Genomic DNA, 16905 nt, shown 5'->3' with positions numbered 1-16905 from the left:
ACTTAACTGTGAAGAGATGTATGAGTGGGCGGAGTCTTGTGTTGGACGGCCAAATGGAGTTAATCACCAATTTCGGAAAAAACGCATAATTTGAAGAGCTTGCAGTTCTAGTATTTATTTATCTACTTGAGATTTAGAATTTCGCATTCTTTGAATAATTTGAGGTATATTTTTCAGGAAGTTGAGATTGCTATCATTTTTAAATACATGAAAGGTGGGATTGAGTTTTCTTCAGAAATTTTTTCTTAAGTATTTCACTGTAGGAGGATTTTTTTGTAGTGAAGCTGACAGAGGGGGATTGTCCTCAGTAAATGAAGGAAAGTTAACTTCAGTTTGGGCAAATGCTGGGTTGCGACATTCACTTCTCTTTTGCATCTCGGCGAGTCTTTTCTGATATTCAGAGCATCCTTGAAATGAGCTTACATGGTTTTGCCGCAGAAAATACACTTAGGTTCTTTATCCTCCTTAAGAATACATGTAGAACATCTGTGAGGACCTCCACATTTATAGCACCTTTCATCGTTGAAACGTATGTGTTGAGTATGCCTAAACCTCTGGCATTTAAAGCACTGGGTTGGGCAGTTCAACTTTAGACTTGTAACGTTCGATAGAGACTTGGAAACTACAGATGTTGGAAAAAATATGCATTGCCTTCCTTAGAATTGTCAAGCTCAATAAAATAGATAGGCAGTTTTTCAGTTCCGTTTTAGTTTTTCTGGTGAATAGTTTGACTTTACGTACAGGAAATTTTCTCACTGACATAATTTGAAAAACATGATTTTCCAAAATAATGTATTTTGAAAGACATGATTTTCCGAAATCGTGCCCGGGATAGGTTACTGGTTATGGCTTTAGTGTTGCATTCATTTTTCATTTGGTACGAATGAAATTTAAGCTTGGACTGTTCTAGGAATTGGGCGAATTGTCGGTAATCATCTACAGACTTGGGGAAAAATAAGATTGAATCTCTTCATGGTTGAGCATCGAATTTGTTAACACAAACAAAGAGCACTTTTGAGAAATATTTCTTTCAGTCAAAACAGTTGGAGGGATTTTATTTACTTTACAGTGTGTAGGAATTAACTTCGTTTGTTTTCAATAGGTTTATTTTCGATTAATGCATCAAATCTTATGCTTTGAGGGATAGCGTTGAGCTCAAGGGTGGTCATCTTGATCGGATTTTTAGGTATTTTCCATTCTTCGTTAAAATCACTTTCTCTATGAGAAATTGCGGATTTCTTTTCTGCACTTCAATTGCTCCTTTGTACAGGGTACCGGTTAGGAAAAGTTTTTTGCAAGTGTTCAGCCGTAATTCCAGAGAATTCGAGTTCATTACTAAGTTTCTGCAATTTCTTATCAGTTTCGTAGGCTAAATTCCCGTTGGAAAAACTAGAGCAATGAGATAGGTTGTTGGCTTCCATGAATTCAGAGTTAAGCGTAAACCAAGGAATGGAAGTCTTTCCGGATTCAGTAATAGTGAACAGCATTAAGAATATGCGGATATGGTTCATTAAATGGGAATATCTCGTAATGGTTTTGAAAGTAAGGAAGATAGACTGAACGATGGCAACGGTAACGATGCAAACGACTTGTAAGCTGTAGCCGACGATAGATACAGCATTTCTCGCTACGTGGATAACCATGAAAATGAGCGAGATTCAAAATGCACAAAGTAGAAATTAAGATATGTTTTTAGATATTGACAATGCTAAAATTATTGTGTACTCTTTTAGCAATATACGTTTCTTTAAATGAATGATATTGTGATAGGTACTGGTAGTTTTACCATGAATACTTTTCATTTGTTATGTTTTTACTGTAAGCAAATCCTTTGAGAATTAAATTATTTGCATAATTTTTCTCTCTCGATTTTCATACAATAAAATTAATGAAAAAGAAGGGGAGTAAATACGCGAGGAAATGTGGCATATTTGTGCTAAACAAACTGATACAAGACACTGACGATATTTCACTAAATGATGCCAACTTTTGTCATTTAAATTGCCATACAGTGAAATCTCTTGGCGTTACCACCTTTCTAAACTATTACTCATGAAAATAACCAGTAGTTTGGAAAACACAAATAAATTCAACAAGTAGACGTCCAATTAAATGGCTATTGGTTTAGATCTCCCTGATAATCATTTCCACAAAAGGCCCAAACCATGTGGAAACACATAATTTAAAACCGTTTCATTGTATTTCACTAATGGAGATATTTGGAGCGATTTGCTTGCTCAGATCGTTTGCTTGCTCATGAAACGCTCGCAATATGCATAAACTTAATTACACTGGGAAAGAAACTAGTCATTCATTAAGAAACAATCACCTTAAATTTTTAATGCAGCTCTAAGAATTTAGAAACTAGTCTTAAACGCATATTTTCAGAAAATGATTATTTAGAAATTCATTCCATTTCTAAAGTATAAAATAAAATTCCAGTTCTTATTTTGCACAGCATAAAACTTTGTGTACATGATATTTGGTTACATTGTAGTGTCCAGGTGGTCTGTATACTAGAGTAGCAGGAAACTACACAGAAGAACGGTTCAAACTCTTTATTAACTCTTTAAAATTTGCACTGCGTCAACTCAACGCTAACAAACTTCGCATCTACTTGGGCGGTAACTGAAAAGCGGGTAATTGAAAATCAAAAGTTGAAATGTTTAACAAGTGCTAAACTAACCTATAGGGCTCAGTGAGATACCGAATTTCGTCCCCCTTCTAAAAGTAGTGGCAGCAGATAAATGCATTTAAGCCACTTGAACTAGCAATCAGCAATTGAACCTATGGCAGAGACGGCTGCTCAAGCCCAACTCTCTAACTTCCCTTCTAAAGCCTCGATATTTGAACTTTCCTTCTCAAAGTAGAATTTGCATTCAAGTCACGCGCGCTACCAAATTTAACTATTACTGACAATTAGGGAAAGCTTATAGGAAAGTCTGAACTAAAATTTAAATTATTAGTTAAAATAAATATAAATCCCTACAACATAAAACACTTTTCTTCATGTGAGTGTGAGACACTTTCCTGTGGAAAGTTCCCCACGACGGTGTCCCCACGCAGAAGCAACAAAAATCGCTTATTGGTTATTCAGTGTCAAAAGAAATTAGGAAAAGTAAGTTTCAAATTATTTTCCATCCATCGTCAGAGTTAATTATTTCTGTTTTTCTAAGCACATTGTAAGAGACATTAGGTATATTTTGGAAGCAGGCAAGATGAAAAATTAGCAAACGCCTTCGCCGGGAATCGAACTGCGGGCCTCTGGAATACCGGCCCAGCGTGCAGAACCACTACACCACGAAGCCACGCTAGGAAGGTGGAAGAAATACCTTATATACTCCCCCTTTTAAAGAGCGACTGGGGTTTTTCTAGGGAACACAATCGCCAAATCCTGGGTGGAGAGAAATCATCATCCACCACCCTTTTAGTTCGGGCGCCACTATAGAGACATTAGGCATTTTTTGGAAGCAGGTAAAATGAAAAATTAGCAATCGTCTTCGCTTGGAATCGAACCGCGTACCTCTGGAATACCGGCCCAGCGTGCAGAACCACTACACCACGAAGGCACGTTAGCAAAGTGGGAGAAATACCTTATAACATAATTAAAATTGTGCAACTGCATTGGCCTATAAAAGAGGATTCTTTGAAAAAACTATGAAAATATCAAACAATTGTTTTCATATTTTAGCTCTATAACATATCTAGAGATATCTAAAAGAACGAGTTGCTTTATATTAATTTAAACAGACAACTGGAACCTTTAATTAAAGATAAGGAAATTTAAAGAAGTTTTTTAAAGAAGGAAAATTTAAAGCAACTTAAAGAAGTTCTTTAAATATTAAATTTAAGAATTATTACGTTAAATACAGATTTTTTCGTAAATACATAAAACGTTTTAAAAATTCATGGCAAGTAAGCTACGCAGACGATACTAAATTTTACTAGAAAAAGAAAAAATCTGTTAAAGAAAAAAAAAGTTTATCTCTGCTGAAACAGAGATAAACTCATTAAGTGTTTTCTCTATATTTCTCAAACATTCAATTAACGTAATGGCAAGCTAGCTGATGCTACAATTGAATAACATAGCGATAATCATCTCTTTCAACGGGATTGTTCTCTGGCTTACTAGCGCGGGTATTACTATGAAGATCATTTGCGAGATTGCATCAATCAGAATTTGCCATAATGTATGTGAATATATCTCAAACAAGATTTTCCATAATGACAGAGGCATTTATAAAACGGATATTTTCAAATATCTCTATCTTTAGGAACATTTTTTAAAATATCCCCTTCATAAAATTCTCCGTCTCTGGCAATAAAAATTTGCAGTAGAGGCATTTAACATGTTAACAATATTATAATAACCTATTTTAAACAAAAACAAGAAAAAGCAGAAAGTATAATAAATGGTAATAAAATATAGATAAAATAAGATCTTAAAAAAATTAAAGATGTGAGAGATAAAAAAAGACAAAATTTATGTTATTTTCTTGAAATTTTATGCTTTTTCCCCCTAGCAACCAACAACTTTTAGGGTACTAAGAGAAGTACTAGAAAAATGTTTATCGGGACAGGGATATAATATATATGTGTGTGTGTTGTGTGTTATTATTATTATTTCGATCTGGATTAAATCTTTGTCCTGTATAAATTCGAACATATGTATAAATATGGCTAAAGATTTATTTGAATAAGTCTATGCCATGAGAGAGCTTGACTGAATCAGTCTTTTAATCATTCTTTTGTAATTATTAACTTTATACCTTAATTTATTTTAATGTTTTTTGAGAAAAGATTTTTTTATTTTATTTAATTGCTTAATTGTAAGAATATTACCATACATCAAATATTAATTCATTTTTAGCCTAAAAGGTCTATTAGTCTAGCAATTCGATTTTCGTTATTCCACTTAAATGCATTGCTTCATTTTTCATTCGAGATTATTGTCATTTGGAAAGGTATAAGATCTTTCAAACATAATCATTCTGTGATTGATTAACAAACTAAGCTATTTAAAAGCAATAGGTGCAGTTCTGAAAAATATTATTTTTCTGCTTTTTAATCCAATTGATTAAATAAAAATTCATTTAACTCATGAATACACTGACGGGAAAAAAAATTCCCAACACCAAGGAAAAATTATTGTAGATTGATGAATGCATTTGTGTAGTTAACATGTTTAATTACCATTTTCAATGGTTTCTTAATACACTAGACAGGATACGTAGGACGAAGAGACGAAACTTAATATTAGTCACTCCTGCCGTCAGATTTAATCCAAGGTGATTTTTTTCTTATCGACGTTATCAAGGATACATTTCTTTGATCCATTTAATCTCCAAAATCTTGTCATATTGTGATTCTTGTATACCGTGACGTACTGATGGGCCACGTGAGACGAAACAAATTATGTCATGGATAGTATATCATCAAAGTTGAAATAACTGAGCTTTTGAGAAATAGGAAAAATTAGTCTTGATAAGTTTGAATGTATTCAATATAATAAAATTTGATACCAGTTGCGTAGTTTATTTATAATTTATTTTTAAAATATTCCGCATAATTATGAATAAACCTATGCATATGCTTATTTGAATATCTACATTTTTCAATGAATATTCATTTTAGCTGATGGTTGACAACGTTAAAGTTCCAATGGAAAAGTTGCCAATGTATTCGGAAGGAATGGTCATCTTAGGATACCCAGGAAGAACTTTTGTTGTTGTCATACCACAAATTAACTTGGAAGCCAGATATTACGAAGAAAATTCTGGCTTCGCTGTCAAAATACCTTCTAGAACGTATTTTAACAAAACTGAGGGACTTTGCGGTAATTATTTCTATTGCTTTAATGAATTTATTAAGACGATATATTTAATAACACAAGATTGTTCTTATTCTTACATGAAATAGTTATTCTATAATATCAAATATATTATTAATGTTATCGAAGAATATTGCAGTTTTGATCAGTGAATGAATGTGCTCTGGGCTTTGAACAGTTATGGTGGTTATAGCTGCAGTTAGTGTGATTGTAATACCAACGCAAAGATAAAAACAAAATTCTATACATAAATTACAGTTTGTATTCGTGATAACTTTTTCCGAGATGTGAGATTAATTTTATATGTACGTAATAAATAACTATATACCAATATTATAATAACATATTTTAAACAAAAACAAAAAAAGGCAGAAAGTATAATAAATGGTAGAAAATCGTGAAATAAGATCTTAAAAAAATTAAAGATGTGAGAGATGAAAAAAGACAAATTTTATGTTATTTTCTTGAAATTTTATGCTTTTTTCCCCCTAGCAACCAACAACTTTTAGGGTACTAAGAAAAGTACTAGAAAAATGTTTATCGAGACAGGGATATATATATGTGTGTGTGTTGTGTGTTATTATTATTATTTCGATCTGGATTAAATCTTTGTCCTGTATAAATTCCAACATATGTATAAGTATGGCTAAAGATTTATTTGAATAAGTCTATGCCATGAGAGAGCTTGACTGAATCAGTCTTTTAATCGTTCTTTTGTAATTATTAACTTTATACCTTAATTTATTTTAATGTTTTTTGAGAAAAGTTTTTTTTTTATTTTATTTAATTGCTTAATTGTAAGAATATTACCATACATCAAATATTAATTCATTTTTAGCCTAAAAGGTCTATTAGTCTAGCAATTCGATTTTCGTTATTCCACTTAAATGCATTGTTTCATTTTTCATTCGAGATTATTGCCATTTGGAAAGATATAAGATCTTTCAAACATAATCATTCTGTGATTGATTAACAAACTAAGCTATTTAAAAGCAATAGGTGCAGTTCTGAAAAATATTATTTTTCTGCTTTTTAATCCAATTGATTAAATAAAAATTCATTTAACTCATGAATACACTGACGAAAAAAAAAAATTCCCAACACCAAGGAAAAATTATTTTAGATTGATGAATGCATTTGTGTAGTTAACATGTTTAATTGATTAAATTTTCAAGATCACAGGTTAATTTGAGCTCAAGAAAATGCATTTAAAATGTGAAATACTGTTACATTAATAGCCGGTGTAACCTCCAGAATTTGGAATGCAAGCCTGACAAATGTGCATGCATTGTGTCATACAGATGCTGAATGTCACTTTGTGGTATGGAGTTCCATGCTTGTTGTACTTGTTCTGTCAATACAGGGACGGTCAGTGCTGTCTGTGGATGATGCTGTAGTTTTCATCCAATGATAAGCCATACGCGCTCAACTGGAGACAGATCTGGTGATCTCGTAGGCCAAGGTAACATGTCAACACTCTGTAGAGCACGTTGCATTACGACAGCGGTATGAGGTTGGTAAACTCTCTCTTTAATGCTGTTCATTTATGGCAGCACTATAGGTTGAATTACCAGACTGGCGTACAAATTTTCAGTCAGTGTGTTTGAGATAACCACGAGAGTACTCCTGCTGTCATAAGAAATTGTTCCGCAGACCATGACTTCAGGTGTCTCCAGGTCCAGTGTGTCTTAGGCAGTTTGGTTCCAGGCGTTGCCCTGGCCTCCTTTTGACCAACACGGGCACCAAGGCAGAGCCTGCTTTCATCAGAAAATACAGCAGATCTCCACTTCGTCCTCCAATGAGCTCTGGTTTGACACTGGAGTCGCAAACGGCAATGGCTTGGAATCAGTGGAATGCATGCTACAGGGAGCCTGGGCTCGGAGCTGTCCTTGAAGTAACCGATTTGTAGCAGTTCGTTGTGTCACCGTGGTACCAACTGCAGCCTACGCCGAATGCGGCGGTCTTCCCTCGCAGTACTTCCACGTAGCCACCTGGAACTCGGTCTTCTTGAAGCAGTACCTTCATTTGACCACTGCTTCTTACAATCATGCACACAGGACACATTCCGACCAAGTCTTTCTGCAGTATCGCGGAAAGAAAATCCACCTTCTCGTAGCCCTATTACACGAACTCGTTCAAACTTGGTGAGCTGTAGATAATGGCTTCTTCGTCTTCTTAAAGGCATTCTTGGTTAACATCAACTGAATACGTCAAATTTCAAAGAAGAATACCACTCACGAACTTTACAGCAAGCATTTAAAGCAAACCTGAATTGCAAATTCTGAGTGGCGCTACTAGCACCACACTTACGCGCGAAATTTGAATCGATGTCATCTTTCAGTTATATAAACATAGGCCTATCAAATTTTGTTTATCTAATACAAGTCTTTCCTGGTGTTGGGAATTTTTTCCGTCAGTGTATATTTAAATATATTCCAAGGGGTTATTAGTCTCGAAACACGATTTTGCGTTATTTCTCTTTGATGCATTGTTTCGCTTTTCATTCAAGTCTGTTGTCATTCGGAAAAACAAAAAATATTATTCTTTTGAATTTAATTTATCTTTTATTAATTAACCACCTAAACAATTTTAATGCAAGAGATGTAGCTCTTAAGAATATGATTCTTCTTCTTTTTAATCTGTATGATTTGAATTAAAATGTATTTAATTCATGATATTATATCTAATTAAGAATATTAAATATTTTTAATAGAATTACTTTGCATAGCTTTTCACTTTTTAAATAAGTAAAAGGTTCATAACATTCGCATGTTAGCCGAAAAGCATATTAATCTAATATCCAGTAAAATAATTTGCTATTCCACCTGGGCCATATTTATCGATAATCCCTGCTGATAAACCATAATAAACTTAAAGGACTTTTGGTAATCTTTAAAATCCGAACTTTTTAGACTTTTTTTTAAATATGTATTATTTCATTGTTTCATGAAAATATTACAAAATTTTTAAAAATTTTTAATATATATATATATATATATATGCTATTTTATTTTTTTTTACTGCCCAGTAGAACTTCGGTTGTTCATATTAACTATCTTGCCAATTGCGAGGGGATCAAGAAATTGGAAATTTTCTAGTACCATTACCTGATATGGATATTTTAATAAAAAAATTAGCTGTTAATCGTAATTATAAAGCTCGTGCGGCAAAAAAGAATAAACTCATAAGAACAAATAATTTCGTGACTCTGTAAAAAATCGAAAATGAAACTAATTGTAGCCGCATTAAACTCGACATCTGAAACCCGTTGACATTACCTCAGTTCAAATTCATAATTACTCGATCTAATTCTTTACTCCATTGTATAAAAGCAAGGAATTTTTATGCCCCGTCACTCCAACAATTTCATAAAATGTTACAAAGATGTCGGCAACTATTCTTTAGTATTAAGACCTTCACGTGAGTATCCTAGCAACCTTCAAGAGGGTTGCTTTTCCCACGGCGCTGAGTTTCACAAGGGTGCCGGCACTTTTATGCCTTTATACCATGGTGATCGGTGGAAAATTACATGAATTTATATGCAGGTTGGCCACTCAGGTTAGACCAACTCTATTTTCCGCGCATCTAAATATTCAAAAAATCAGAATACTTGTGTCTTCTTTCTTCTTTAGAACGTATTTATCATTATGCAATTTAAGGATTTTATCTTTTTTTAATAGTTCATTTTTCGATGAGAATTTTTCGGTTAGAAAAGATTAAATTTTATGCTAAAAATGCCATTTCATCTTCTAGAATGAAAAAAATATCTACAGAAATCGCAAAGTAAATAACTGAAGTCATATTAACATAATAGGAAGCAAAATGTCTTACTAAAAAAGAAAGCTGAAGTCGCTACGTTGAAGACGCTACGAAGCTGAAGTCGCTACGTTTATTTAATCTCTTGTTTCTAATATTTATAAGTTGCATATTTAATGAGTGCTGTAGACCAATCTATATATCCCTCCCATTCTTCGAAATTAGTTTAACAGCTTCATATGAATTATTACATTGTGGTGCATTTTGTGGCATTTAATGGAACAGAAAATAGGAAATATATAAATGATTAACAGCAAGCTTAACTCTTATTTAAGCTAGAAAAGAAGCATTTGAATACTTCGAGGTTTACTGAAATTGCATTTTTGAAACGAAAATATTTATTCGTTTGCAGTAATTTAGAAATTAAATTCTTAAAGACAACAAGTAGTAATCGTTTTCTAAGAGTTCATACTGTAGACATTTGTTATTTTCTATGTTTTGTTCGGTTGTTGATTTAAGTTAACTTGTCCCTTTTATATCATTAAGATTCTTGCTGTGCCTTTCAAAAGTATTTGTTAAAGGTTTTCTTTTTCAGTATTTTGTATGTGTATTACTAACTACTTGTTATAATTAAAATAATTGTAAATTTGCAAAGAAATAAAATCTGCTGCTAATCAGGCATTAATTAATCAAATTAATACAGACTTACCAACATTCGTAACAGGATACTAGTTATGAATATATGGCATAAATTATACAATTTTTTATTTCAGAATTTATGAAACTAGTTCTATAAAGATATTACATTAAACGCTAATATATTAATATAATACCCTTAATCCACTTGTACTTAAATGTTTTATGATGTACTTGATGTTTACATTTGAAGCCAAACATAAGCAAATTTTGTCAAGAATTTGAAAAGGATATCAGTTTTTAAATTTTTCACATTGGTTTCTTTCTTCGTTAGGTAATTGTAACGGACAAAAGGATGATGAGCTGAAGGAGAAACCGCTTAGTGAATTTGTATGCGACTTCCAGACAGAAGGAGATAAGGAAGAATGCAAGAAATCACTTATAGAACTGGTGAGTGAAAACATATAAAAATACTATGAGGTTTCTTGTGAATACCTTAGTAATAACGAAAACAAAAAAACAATTATAGTAAAGGATCAAATTTTAGACATTTTATGCAGCAATAAAACATAGTAGTAACTTTTATTTAAATACTGTCAGAAATTACTACTGTAAATACTTTTATTCCTTTACAAAAAACTAGAAGATATTTCCTCTCTCTTTACCGCATACCTGCGTGGTGTAACTGGGTAGCACGTCCAGCTAGAAATGGGGAGATCTGGTGTTCGAATCCTGGCAAGGTCACTGCACATTTTTTGCTTCTCCTCCATCGATAAAAACCTAGTCACCCTACAACATAAATAGCCCCAATAAACATTAAAGATGCATGTCAACTGAAATTTTAATTGATAAAATTCGAGATGAGTTTAGTTTTATCTTAATTATTTCAGATCAATAAAATCTGATGTGTACACCACATGACTTCTTTGTTGTACGGAATATTAAATTATGCGCATTTTTCTTGCATTTCATTTAAACTTATTGGGTTGAATTATATCTACTTCGTCGATAGCGCGTAAACCACAAGAGAATAAATGCACTCTTTAAAATTCATTATATTTGTTTACCATAGCGACACTCTGCGGTTCACTTAACAGCGTTATATTTCGTTCATGTTATAACTTAGAATGCACAAAATTTATATCATTTGAAGAATTATCTTATCGTTGCCACATGTTCTATTCAAATACTGTAATAAATCTACAACGATGTATAAAAGAAATTAAGCAAAAAAAAAAAAAACAGAAAGAAACAGATTTTCGCAGACGATTCAGTATTTCTTATTCAATTAATTCAGTTTTCACTTTGCGACAAGGCAAAAATATATAAAAACTCAAAATATCTGTATTGAAAATTATGAAATAAATATTAAACTCTTATTTCCTCGAATAAATTCCATAATGGATTAAGCATGATTTAATTCACAATAATAAAAGAAGGCGTTATCTTTGTTCTTGAGAAGCTAACTTTCTTTAGATTGGCAACAAATCTACTATTCTGCTCTTTCAAATGAAAACAAACATTGCCGCCATTGCAAAAATAATTAGGCTTAGTGGAACTTAAGCAACTTTTAAATTGTTAATAATTCTAAAAATATTGCATGCAGATTTACAAAAGGCATAAAAACTTTAACCGGAAGATAAGAACAACATAATTCAATCATTTTTAAAGCAAAAAGTGCACAATTTACAACCATATAAGAATAAAGAAACTGAGATTACTGGGCCGAGTAACAGAGTGGATATATTTATAAACGTTTTGGTGCGGCAGATTGCAATTAAAATACGAGGTGCACATGTTATAGCAATCCTATGTACAAAATTTCAACGTTCTGAGGCTACTTGGTTTTGAGTTATGCGAGATATGTACATACGCACGTACGCACAGACGCCACGAAAATTTCTCTTCAGAATTCATTTTAAATCAGTTTTATAAATTTTGGGGGGAAGGGAAAGTGTCCTTTATTCTGTCCTTACGTACGGATGTCACGCAAAAATATCATTAAATTGCAGCATTCGATAGCTTTCAAAATGGATATTTTCGTTGAAATATGATGCCTGAAGTTTTTCGAGATTGCAATACTTTCTTTTTACTTCGTACAAGGAAATAATAAAAAGAATGCATTTCGAGATATAAACGAGCAGTCTCTCTTTTTAGAAATAAATAGTTCTCCATAAACGTATTGAAGAAGTTTTCCATAAGCATGTTGTTTCACTTGCAACGTATATCCGAAAATAGCTGAATTATGTGTTAAAAAATGTTGGAAATAGAAAAACGTTGCTCTGAGCATGAAGAAGCTTTGGAGAATAGCATTCATGACACATAAAGATTTTAGGTTCATTTTTCTCAAAAACTGTCGAGTGATGAAAGTTTCTTCAAAAATCTGGTGAACAGCCTTCCAACGATTTCTATTACTAGCCTGTTGCATTTTCTCAATGTTTCCCTCATTTCTGTTTGTTAATCGATAACTAAGTCATTATAGTCTTCATCTGGTATTTCGCCATATTTGAATCTAGAAAAACCATTCGTCAAGTATAACGTAATTTACTCAAAGTGCAATTTTTTAAAGATTTGCAAAAACTTAACAACTGTCTCAACTGTAGTTTTCTTCAACTAAATAGTAAAATTTCACGCATTAAAGTTTATTTCTTCTTTATGTTTGTACATCACAAAAATAGCAGGATGTTGCGAGCTGGAATTTCCACAAAACGAAGCCGAAGACGTATTGTTCTACTCCGAACGGCGCCGTTTTGCGAGACATTTTAAACTGATAAGGCCTAGCGACACGATCTGTTCCTAACCTAGTACCCTGATTCCTAACCTAGTACCCATTTTTTTAGACTTTTTGAGAACTTCTAGAAAACATTTAGGAACATTTAAAACCAAGTTAGTCACTTTTGTCTGTAACTTAATGATTTAAAGTTTTGTTCAGGTGGTTTAGTGAATATTAAAGTTGCTATTTTATGTCCATCAGTAGCCGTGTACTCGACTAGATTTCAAATTTAGCCAACAGCCAAACTGTAGGAACCTTTATTATTTTTCTCATGTGTGACATTAGTATAAGCTAGAAAAGCATTCATTAAATCATCTCTCTTTTGTCAAATTAAATCAATCAATTAACTAATCAACATTATTTTATCCTTTTTTGCAGCCAGATCATAAAGAAATGGTTCCCATTTGCAACAAGCTTAATGATCCCATTTTCGAGGCCTGTCATCCTCTGATAGACTTGGATGTGTTTATCGATGCCTGCAGTTTTGATTCTACACATAGTGGAGATTCAAAAGCCTCCTTGTGCAAAACAGCAATGGAATATGGAAGGCAATGCTGTCAAGCAGGCACAGTTATTGAAGGATGGCCAGAAAAATTAGGATGCGGTATGGTTACATGAAAATTTCTTTCTGTTTTCTCTCCTAAAATAAAGAGATTACTACATTACACGGTTAATCAAGTAAAATTAATTATAAGTATATTATTTTTCATTATAACACTCATTATCATCGTTTGACAAAACTGAAGCAAATAATACAGTCCAATAGGATTTTACAAAATGCGAGTATTACATGAAGATTACTAGCTAAATAAAATACGGTATTATTAACGTATTTATCTAGCTAAATAAAAATACGGTATTATTATTTAGCTAGAAGATCTTCCTACTGCATCAGTATTTTATATACAGCATTCTGATCGCTAGTTTTGATGTAAAAGGCGCTTAGAAAAAAAACATCCTTTGCTCCTATCTCTATATCTTCATTACAATAATACTTATCTAATTTGCGCAAACTGTTCCATGTATATATATTTTTCTAATATTAAAATTCAAATATTCTCAGATATCCAATGTCCTGAAGGCCTTCAATTCGAGCAGTGCCATCGGGGGTGTCCCCAGACATGTGTTACTGTGAAGAATGTGTCCTCTGAATCCTCCTGTAGTCATCTCAAAGCCGACGGATGCTTCTGTCCAGAAGGCGAGGTTCTGAAAGATGGCGTCTGTGTGGCTGTTGCCTTATGTGGTAAGATTTCAGTAATTTTCCAATTTATTATCTTATTAAAACTGGCAAATCTTTTCAATTATTACTAAATTATTACTAATTTTTGTTTCCTTCCTCAGATACATGTGACAAAGAAGGGCATGTGGTAAGCAGTTTTGTGTCCTTTTATCATCGGATATTTTGCTCATTAACTTCAAATATCTGTTACTTCCGTTTCGAAGCGTTTAAAATAAATCTTGTAAACTAAAAAAGCTCTATCGAATTTAAGTTACAATTTTTTAAATTACATAGCAATTTATTACGTCTTTGCATCGGTAGCGAAAATCAGCTTTTAGAAAAATGTGTTAATTAGGCAAGGTTCTACGACAAGTTAAGGCATGTGCTTCTTATGACACAACAACTTTTATGTCACAAGAAGTACACTCCGAAAAACTAAATGTTAAAGCAACGAAGAACAGTAACAGGAATCCGTATAACATGACTAAATTTGTAAGATTATAGTTTTGAAGATTTAATTGAGGAAGCTGAGGAAGAAGATTCAGTTTAGCCTTTGAAACTATAGTCCTGCAAAACTCGGGTTACGCCACAGATTTCTGTCATCTATTATTAGTTATTGTAATATATTTTATAGATTCATAAAAATAGTGATGTTAATTGTTTTAAATATTTATGTTTTCAGAAACTTCTAAAACTCTAAATTTTAGAAACTATCCTAGCAATCCAATTTTTCAGCTGACAGAAAATTGCTTCAAAGTTTCTAGCTTCTTAAGCGGATTCTAAATTTATTTAGAGAATATTGACATACTTTCAATTAACTAACTATTTATATCATAAAAATTGGCAGGATGTTTAAAAAATGAGTATGTTTCTTGTTCTCTTAAATATCGGTTCTAGCCACGAATTTCCAATTGCAAAACTTCTCATAAGGTACTGAACTTGACAATAGTTCAACCTGGGATAGAACGGTATTGTAAATACAAAATTTAACTTGCCATATGATCATCCTAAAACTGAAGTTAAATCTTAATATGAAGTTAATTAGTCTAAATAATTCATTACCCGCAAATAAGTTAAACAAAAAATAGTTCCGTATAATTTGTCATGTAAAATTCAATGAGATGTAAGTAATCAGTATTTTCTTGTGGCCAGCTACGAAGTCAGTAACTAATGACGCTTATTCAATACGAAACTTCTAACAGTCAAAGCGATTACTTTTGTTTCATTTCAATTCCCTAACTTAATCCTACATTTTCCCTTATTTCTTAGGGAAAATGTAGGATTAAGTTAGGGAATATTTTGTTTGATCAAAAATAGGTAATAAAAAGTAATCTGAATCAGCAAACGTTTTTTAATATATTCGTGAACTTTGCACCTAAAAGTCTGAAAATTTTGCATTTAGCTTGCGAAAGTATAATATATATTCTACTGATTGAGGTTTAACTGTACAGAAAATTATTAAACGTTACATTTTATATTTTCAAAACCGTTCTACCGCAAGTGCCAAACTTTCTCGTAAAAACTCTTTACCCATTTTTCAAGAAACATCATACTTAAAAATATTTATCTAAATACGTATTTAAGGAAATGAAACGTCCATCTGCAATTTTTTCGAACACTCTATATAAAGCTTGGAAAAGATTCTATGTAAAGCCATAGAAAAGACCATTTCTTCTTCATCTGGATCCAGATGAAGAAGAAATGGTCTTTTCCATAGCAAGTGCTTTGTTTGTCAAATCACCAAAATATAAACATTTCTTTTTACTTATCCTATACAACTCGTGAAAATTCACAGACACTTATTAAAAATCAAAAGTGAAGAAACGGGATATATCTATTGTTAGTTATGAATTTGTTAGCAGCAATGGAATCGTGGTTTAGCCTATCTCTGATCAAAAGCCTGTCTTGGAACACCAGACTCGATAATCTGTAGTTCTTTTCTCTATCAGTGACATAGAAATAAATTTTCGAGCAGAGAGATGTCATGTGCTCATGTTTTTTCCATATAGGCATGGTAGCTGTAAGCATTTTTGTGTTACTTCGTCTGCCAATGGTTCTCAGCCGTTTTCGCCGTATGCACACCTTTCACCGTTGTTCACCACGATCACCCCCTTTTTCCAAAACTCGAAAAATTCCTACACCTTTGTTTAAATTTAGATTTTTTTAATGTGTTTAATGAATTAAACAATAAGTAAGCATAGAAAATATTGATAAACACCACAAATTGAATAAAAATAGTTTTTTACATTCATAAACTAAAACTAAGTACTTAACTCGTAATTAAAATACCGACTGCATTCCCTCCTCAAATAGTGAAATTCACCCCCTGGGGGGATTCCGCCTTTGTTAAGAATCCTTATCATATACGAATTCATGATAATCATCTACGCTAACCTCCATTCGCTTTCGTATTCTGTTTTAACCTGCACTCAGATATTACATCTGATACTCAGATGCATCATTTCAAAAAGCTATCTCACGTAAGCACAAAGCTTGGTGGTTTATGTGGAGTTGTTTAAAAGGTATTTAGAAATACAATTAATCATTTGAAATAGCTTGTGTGTTAGTGCAACATGAACTGATATAGCTTTGAAATATAAGCAACAAAAAGAAACGTTATGTTTTAAGAAAAATAAAATCCTTGAACTAATAAGTTATCATTCGTCAAGAGCAAATATCAGTGGCTTTTAT

The 16905-nt window shown here is 32.4% G+C and overlaps 1 protein-coding gene across 3 annotated transcripts in view; it reads left to right on the top strand.

Moving 5' to 3' along the window:
- The window catches only part of LOC118189478 (hemocytin-like), a 728690-nt gene that overhangs the window by 645233 nt on the left and 66552 nt on the right, over window positions 1–16905 (top strand). For all 3 annotated transcript variants that reach the window (XM_085820839.1, XM_085820840.1, XM_085820838.1), the window contains exons 85-89: window positions 5635–5836; window positions 10557–10672; window positions 13374–13599; window positions 14059–14238; window positions 14337–14362. In XM_085820839.1, the coding sequence (XP_085676965.1) occupies window positions 5635–5836; window positions 10557–10672; window positions 13374–13599; window positions 14059–14238; window positions 14337–14362 (750 nt within the window). The remainder of the gene's footprint in view (window positions 1–5634; window positions 5837–10556; window positions 10673–13373; window positions 13600–14058; window positions 14239–14336; window positions 14363–16905) is intronic.

This window comes from Stegodyphus dumicola, chromosome 7 (genome assembly GCF_044657685.1).
Source record: "Stegodyphus dumicola isolate Sdum_Otavi_A_Nest chromosome 7, ASM4465768v1".
Classification (NCBI taxonomy): Eukaryota; Metazoa; Arthropoda; class Arachnida; order Araneae; family Eresidae; genus Stegodyphus; species Stegodyphus dumicola.
This window is presented reverse-complemented; position numbering and strand designations above follow the sequence as displayed.